Source organism: Marmota monax, unplaced genomic scaffold, assembly GCF_021218885.2.
Source record: "Marmota monax isolate L192 unplaced genomic scaffold, Marmota_monax_Labrador192_F-V1.1 WCK01_AAM20220418_F8-fsc00006, whole genome shotgun sequence".
NCBI lineage: Eukaryota > Metazoa > Chordata > Mammalia > Rodentia > Sciuridae > Marmota > Marmota monax.
The window spans coordinates 11,697,609-11,705,145 of record NW_026693712.1 but is presented as its reverse complement, the minus strand read 5'-3'; the positions used below and the strand labels follow the sequence as shown (position 1 = coordinate 11,705,145).

The window sequence follows — 7,537 nt, the reverse complement described above, 5'->3', positions numbered from 1 at the left end:
AAGTCTTTGATTCATTTCTGTTTGAGATTTGTGCAGGGTGAAAGATAAGGGTCTAATTTAATTTTTCTATAAATAGCTACTCAGTTTTCCCAGCACCATTTATTAGAAAGATTATCTTTTCTCCAAGATATATTTTTGGCATCCTTGTGAAATGTTAGGTTTTGCCCTGTGTCTTCTGTTCTATTCCATTGGTCTTCATGACTATTTTTCACCCGGTTTTTCCAAAATAGTGTTCATTAGGAAAAATTAAAACAAAAAAGTCACATCAACCACTTACAAACAATACAAGATCATGTTTTAAAAAAAATGCAGCTTGTTTTATTTTTATAGAAACTAAAACACCAGAGTTCATTGATTCCTATATTAAATACATAAATTATAAAATAACCAATTCATAAAACTTTACATACAATAAATTGTTTCCAATCTCTACGGTAATACATACAGTACATGTACATGTCCAGTGTACTTCACAGGACTGTTCTTGAGAAACTGAGGCAAATTATATCTTTCTTTCATTAATAAACAAGCACTGAAGCAGTATATGGAGTCGTGCTAATGAGATGGAAAGAACCCTAATTGATGCAACCGATTGCGGGGGAAGCTTTGGGAAATTGGCCCTCTGGCTACAGTAATACAATAGAAATCTGAGGAATTATGTCTTCAGATTAGCTCAATACTTGAGTCCCCAGAGAACTGAATATTAAAGATTAAATCATGCATAAACCCTGCTTGGAATGGGATTTTTAGTTGAGAAAGATATGGGACCTTTGGCTGATAGTAATACTGAATATTGTGCTGGGTGTTTTGTTGCTATTCCAAAAAAAAAAAAAAAAAGAAAAGAATTGCTGGTTTTGGGTCTGGATAATTGAAAATTCAGTGAATAGTCTCTGTTATAGTCAATAATAGGAAATAGTAGAAATGAACAGAAGATGGGGGAGCAGAAAGAAGAGGCAGGCAAGGATGGATGAACAGACAGTAGATGCTAAACAGACATGAATTGCCTCTTCCATCCTAGAACAAAAGCACACACCTGGTAAGTGCTCACTCCATCACACTATGTACAGAATATATATGTGCATATATGTACATCACATATTTATAAAATGCTTAGATTTTGATCTGCCTTGTGGGAAGGTGCTATGGTTAATTTGGGGAATAGGCACATTTTGTGAGATGTCTGTTAAAATAAGTGATTGCATTATTAATGGATACTTCAATTTGTTTTTTTTGTTGGGAAATCGCATCATTCACTCTTTAGCAAGTTTGTGGAGTCTTCATTATAGGCAAAATGGGACTCAAACTTGTCTGTCTATGATACTTCCGCCCTATAGAACTTTGCCTATAACAAAGCAGGAAAAATAAGCACGGGTGTGAAGACCTCAGTGCAAATAAGCAAGAACAGGAAACCTCACCAAATTGATTTAGGTTAAATATAGTAAATCATAATCCTATTTTTTGCCACATTTCCCCTTTAAGTCTATCTTCAGTAATTCTGATTAAGCATTGAACTTGGACTCTCAACAATACATTTAGAAGGAAAAACTGTCAAACTAAAGACAGCAAAGAATGTGAGCTTCCCAGTTCTGAAATGGAATCATAGAATTTGGCAGTTGAAGAGGCTTTATAAGGATCAACACCAACTTTCTGTTGGGCTGAATCCTCTTGCCAGTATGCCTGAAATTCAGTCTCAAGACAGAATATTATACAGAAAAAAAATGAGGCAGTTGGACATAAAGGAAGCTTCCTCTCTCAAGAATTGTGACCTAATGTTTTTACCTCCAGAATACAGAAGTCCACTTAAAGAGGGACTTGGGTCTGTCCTGGAAGCACTCATTCAAGACATAAACAGTCTAAAATTTGCTTTGATTACTGATCTTTCAAAAGTTGTATTGAGCTTTCTAAATATGGTAGATGAATTTAAATTATTAAAGTGACAAATTAAACTAATAAAAGCTATTATTAAACTACCAGAACTTTGTTATGAAATTTTCACAAAGGACAATAAGAAATGTAACCCCCAAACAACATAGCCATTTTTATTCTATTGTGTGTGTGTGTGTATATTTGTATATATTCTGCACCACTCTGACAGATCAAAAGGATGCAATTAAATATTTTAAAAATGAAATGTCTGCGCTGTCCATCTATCTTGATGTAAAATCACACAGATGGTCCAATAATTCAAAGATCAACATACAACCAATAACTATTCTTTTTACAGTTTCCATGAAAACCCACATAGGTTATATAGACATGCATCATTTAAAAATAATGAGTTTATGAATTACATTGAAGACAGGAACATACGAATTACATAATGGATTTACAGGAAAAGAAATAGGCAGAAAGGAACAAGTTTGCCAGAGGTTTATTTAAAACCAAAGGGAAAAAAAAAAGAAAAAAAATCAAATAGTTTGAAATAAAAGACTGTAACAAAAATTCCTTGGCAAACTTTATTTCTTCAATTACAAGTGGAGAACCAATCCTCCTTTTTCTACCCCAGTGGTGACCCTGCCCTCTCCATGTCTGTCCTTCTGAGTTTGGAAGACCCATACTACCTGTGTGAGCAGTTATTTAGAGACTGAAGAAAAATCAAAGTGAAATTAATTCTTCTGCCCCTAAAACCTAAAGTTTGGCAATAAAATTTGGCAATAATTTTATTTGCAAGACATAAGTTAAAATAAATATGATTTTCTCAGCTTATTCTATTGTCTCCTAACTTGAAAGTTGGGTAGTATTTAAAAATAAATGAAAAAAGAACAGTTTAGTGACATGTTTTCTAATGTGGCAGTCACCTAGAGTCTGCCTCTTCATCTCTTCCCTTTCATAGAAATTTTTCTGTCCTGAATAACAGTGCTAAATTGAGTCTTTAATTATCTCAAACTATTTTAAATACTTATGTTTTTTCCTGAGGGTGCAAATATTTGCTTAAGACAAAGTAAATAAATGAACCCTGATTGTTCAGATTCTTATTAACTCATTGGCCAGATATGTCAGGATAGTACAGATATAAAAATTAAATATCTGAATGGGAATTATCTTTTTTTTCTTTCCTAAAGAAATGGAACCATGGTAGACCTCTCTATTATTAACAAGGCATCCTGTTTACTATTGCTGAACTTCAAATGTAAAGAGGAACCATGCATTTAGATTTGGTTCATTTCTATGGATCCATGAATGACTGCAACATGAATATACAATTTTCCTGATGCTGTTATAATTGTGGAAATATATAACAGAGAAATGTATTAATAAAAATATTTAGACTTATCTGATAAGTTAATTTTGAAGATCATGAGCATGACTTAACAAAAATATCACCATTTATCTTACAATCTAGGGAAATTTGCTTGATGTTCTGGGTTTTAAAAAAAAAAAATCTCCTTTTGCGTCTGCCCTAAACCCATCTAAAGCTTCCCAGGTGATCATTGTTACTCTCATATAATTGGAAATACGATACAATCCAATTAATAGCAGACAAGCCGACAGGACATATGAGGAAGCCACACAAGTTTTGCAAACATTTCTAATCATTTAGAAAATAGTTATTGGATTTAAATTTCAACCCACAAGTTTCTTGGTGGGGAATGCCAAATAAAGAGAAGAAAGGTATGTTTGGTGGAGCAGATGGACTATGGATTTGTTCAGACAGGCTCTGGAGTGTAAGAGCAGAGCAATTGAAGAGAAAGGTTTGAGATACAGGATAGGCATTTGTCCTCTTCCATATTTTCTGAATGATGTTTGCTAAGGTTAGGTGATAGACATCACAGAAGTACCCTCTTTCACATTTACTGCATTGTGAACCCGCGGTTCACATTTAATTTAGAACCTCTCTAGTTGATCAAAGAATCCAGTAGGATGACCTGGACATGAAGCTCAGTTGGTAAAGCACTGGACTGGTATGCAGGAAGCCCTCGGATTCAATCCCCAGCACCACACACACACACACACACACAACACACACACACACACACACACACACACGGCAAGGAATCTAGTAGGATAGTTCTGCTTGCACATTCCCAGTTGGACATATCATCTGACCTTCCCCACAAATGAAAGTGATAATCAGGCTTATTGGATGATATTGTCAATTCTTTCCAAGCCTGCCTTTCATGATTGGATGTCATGTGAGCAAAGTGAAATTTTATTTGATGCAATCATGAGATCTGGGAGATGCTTATCATTGAAATGACACACTCTTCTGTCCTGTTCAATAGCATGAGATGACTCTTTGCTATAGGTGGCTAGAGATCCTGATTTGGGATCTCTCAATCTTTATTGCTAATAATGTCTCAGGTAGCTTGATGGCAATGCTTCAGTGCTGCAAAACTTAGATTTAACCAAACTGAAGCACTATTTTATTACACAGGGGAATCTTTGTCTCAACAACACAAGTCAAATACAGCAGTTATAATAATTACAAAGCACTTTGTGCTACTTTAAGCACCTCTTGTTCCAGAATTGCAAATAAAATATTCCATGAAAAAGCATTTCAACCCCATTTTGCAGATGAGGAAACTGAGGCACAGAGAGGTTAAGTGACTGGGTCAAAGACATCTGGGTCAGCAGTACGTACAAGGACAAAAAGTGGGTCCCCAGTGTTCTAGATTTTCTTGCAGATTCTTCAGTTATTGTTCTGGCTTTAAAAAGCTTAGCACTAAAACTGAAGGATAAAGATGCTGAACTCACATATGGAAAGATATGTGTAGCATTTTGTCAAAAGAGTTTCTGGCTCCCTACACACATTCTTTATGCGTGGGAATTCTAACCCCACAAATAAAACCTTGACATTTTGAAAAATTGAGGTTATCTTGTTATCTATAGTAAATGAGGTGTAAAATTAACTTTTCAGGAACATGTATTACTCAGTAATGCATAACTTAGGAAAAATACTGGTCTTCTAATTGTCTCTGGTATAAAATGGCCTTATCAGCAACATAATGTTATCTCTATATAGAAAAGTAGAGCCATCTTGTTGCTGCTAGCTGACCAGGAAGAAAAGTCATCACTCTAAATGACAAGAGGTCAAATTGCTCTAGGTATATCAGGAAATTTTAATATTCACATTTTGGTGGCAAACCCAACTGTTGGTAGAAGTTTACTTACCACCTCTATATGGTGTTTTAACCCAAATCATATAGCATATTCATTGCACGCAATTTTTAAACTGAAAACCAGCAATTATGGAAATAGAAGGATTCAGAGGTGCTCTCTGGCCCATGTTCCCTATGGATGTTGGTGTTCTAAACAGAACTAAGTCAGGGAGCTTGCAATTTAGAGTATCATCTTCATAATATGAATGAGATCAGTCTGTTGTTGGTGAAGGAGTGCAGATGTGAGAGAAGAATAAAGAAGCATCAAATCCACATTTACATCTCATGTTACATTCACCGGAGTCCTTTGACTTGGTTGCCAGTTTAGGTAGGGTCACTGTGATCCACTTCTCATCTGTCATCTGTCAATGCATTCCACCAGCTTCACCTTTTGCAGAAAATCAAAATGGAGAGTGCTTTTCTTCCCTTCACACTGCAGATGTCTCTGTTCCTGAGTTTAAAACAATCATAAAGACAGAAAAGCAAATCCCTGTAGTAAGAAACCAGACTTTTCAAATGAAACATTTTATTGTAAATAGCTCCTCATAGGTATTCCTCGTGCTTCATTCCCCACCCACCCTTATTTTTTTGTTGTTGTTGGTTTTGTTTTGATTTTTTAAAATTGTGTTTATTTTGAGGACTGGTATTTCCATGGGGTGTGGTGTTACATTAAAATGACCCCCCCTGCACAGCAGGGGTTGAATGTTTCATTGTAACTTTGGTTCCATGCCCAAGACACATCTTTGCTTGATCTGCTGAAACTGGTTTCACTGCTGATTTTTTTCTTTACACAATATATGTTTATAGTTCTTTTCTTCTGGTTTGACATATACATGTTTCATTAAATGCAGCATATATTGTAGATTTTCAACAGGGTCATGTAGGAACTGTCAAGTAAGAAACCTTGAATAATGGCTTTAAAGTACAAGTTGCAGTCTTGGCTACAGGGTACTTCTTAGCTTTTGATCTCCTTCGCACTGGTGTAAACAATTTTGCCATCTTTGAAGGTTTAGAAGCATTTGTCTTTCTGGGGTCTGTTCCTTGTTTTCGGTTATTCTGTAAAACAAAGGAAAAATTCTTTAATCATCGTTTTTGTTAATGGCTGAATAAGAAAGAAAAAAAAAACCCAAAGTCTAGCACAAGTCAAGTTTGTTTTAATTCCCAGCATCCCCACCCATCCCACCAAAAAAAAAGTAAATGTGTAAATGTGTTTTTATAAAGATAAAAATATTTTCTTTACTATCTCTTTGGGCTAAATGCCTTTGTGCAAGTTAGATGACATCTCTAAGCTTAGTTACTTTAATTTTAAATGAGAAAATAAAAGTCTTTATTTCAAAGTTTGTTGCAAAATAATGTATGTAATTAATGGTTCTTGTCTCATAGTAAGTGGCCTGAAATACTAGCTATTATCTTTATTGCCTTGTCCTCTGGAGTCTTCCAGGGCGGTATCTTAAAACTCAATTGTATCATCATGGCCCTGACATTAATTTAAGGTTATTTTAGAAGCAGTTCTCTATATGCCCTTCAGCCACTAGCTTTTATGTCATGCTTTCTCCCAATAATTATAGCCATTGACAGGTAGTCTCCACCCTAAGGACTATTTGGAAGACTACCTTGGAATTCTGCCACAGGGTTTTCCCGGGTGGCCCCCAGATGTCTCTGAAAAGGTGTTTTTCTGGAGCTACACCAATCAAGACTTTTACCCTGTTCCTCCTTAGGTCCATGCGTCTGGGTTTTCCCTTGGATAGAATATCACCTAATGCTTCTCCTCCAATAAAAGCAGGAAATGGCAGAGGATGTGCGATCATGTGCTTGACCAAGGTCAAGTTATATAAGCCTGCTAGACCTCAATTTCTTCATCTATAAAATGAAGATACTAATCAGTAGAAAGATTTTATTATTGTCCCTGAAATGTTGATCAAGATCCTAAGTGGGGGAAAAGAAGGCACTTAGTACCCAAAGGACACTTTCAGGATACCATATATTAGCAAATTTAAGATTCAGAGAAATTCCTGCTGGGAGGACAAGTCAGAAATATTTGGGATTTTTATTTGTAGAGCCACTCTGCTCCCAAGACTGGGTTAGATTGGGATAAAAGAGTTGAAGTTACAGAGAAGGAATCCTGGAAAGAAGGGCAGTGGCTGGGGACAGCCACCCTGAGGGAGGGGGCATAAGGTGTTAAAAGGCATGATGAGACTTGGGCTGGGTGCAAGAAGAGACTTGCTTTCTTTGGCTCAAACACAGAATTGTTTCTCTTGAGCGAAGACCTGGAGAGAGACGACAGGGCAAAGATGGAGGAAATAGTGTAGTTATCTTCTAGTCCATTCTTCAACTAAAGACTGCCTCCCCAGCTGGGAGCTGTGGGATATACCAAAAATAATATGGGAGCCAAATGGCAGTGGAAGACGTTGGGCGGAATAGTGGGTCTACTGCAGGGG

The 7,537-nt window shown here is 36.2% G+C and overlaps 1 protein-coding gene across 5 annotated transcripts in view; it reads right to left on the bottom strand.

Annotated features, from left to right (window-relative positions):
• Positions 1-314: 314 nt before the first annotated feature.
• Positions 315-7,537, bottom strand: part of Jakmip2 (janus kinase and microtubule interacting protein 2) — a 172,124-nt gene continuing 164,901 nt past the window's right edge. For 3 of the 5 annotated variants that reach the window (XM_046460160.2, XM_046460161.2, XM_058584239.1), the window contains one exon: positions 315-6,155. In XM_046460160.2, coding sequence (XP_046316116.1) covers positions 5,976-6,155 — 180 coding nt within the window. In that variant the 3' untranslated portion in view covers positions 315-5,975. The remainder of the gene's footprint in view (positions 6,156-7,537) is intronic. The other 2 variants (XM_046460163.2, XM_046460164.2) reach the window with 1 other exon arrangement.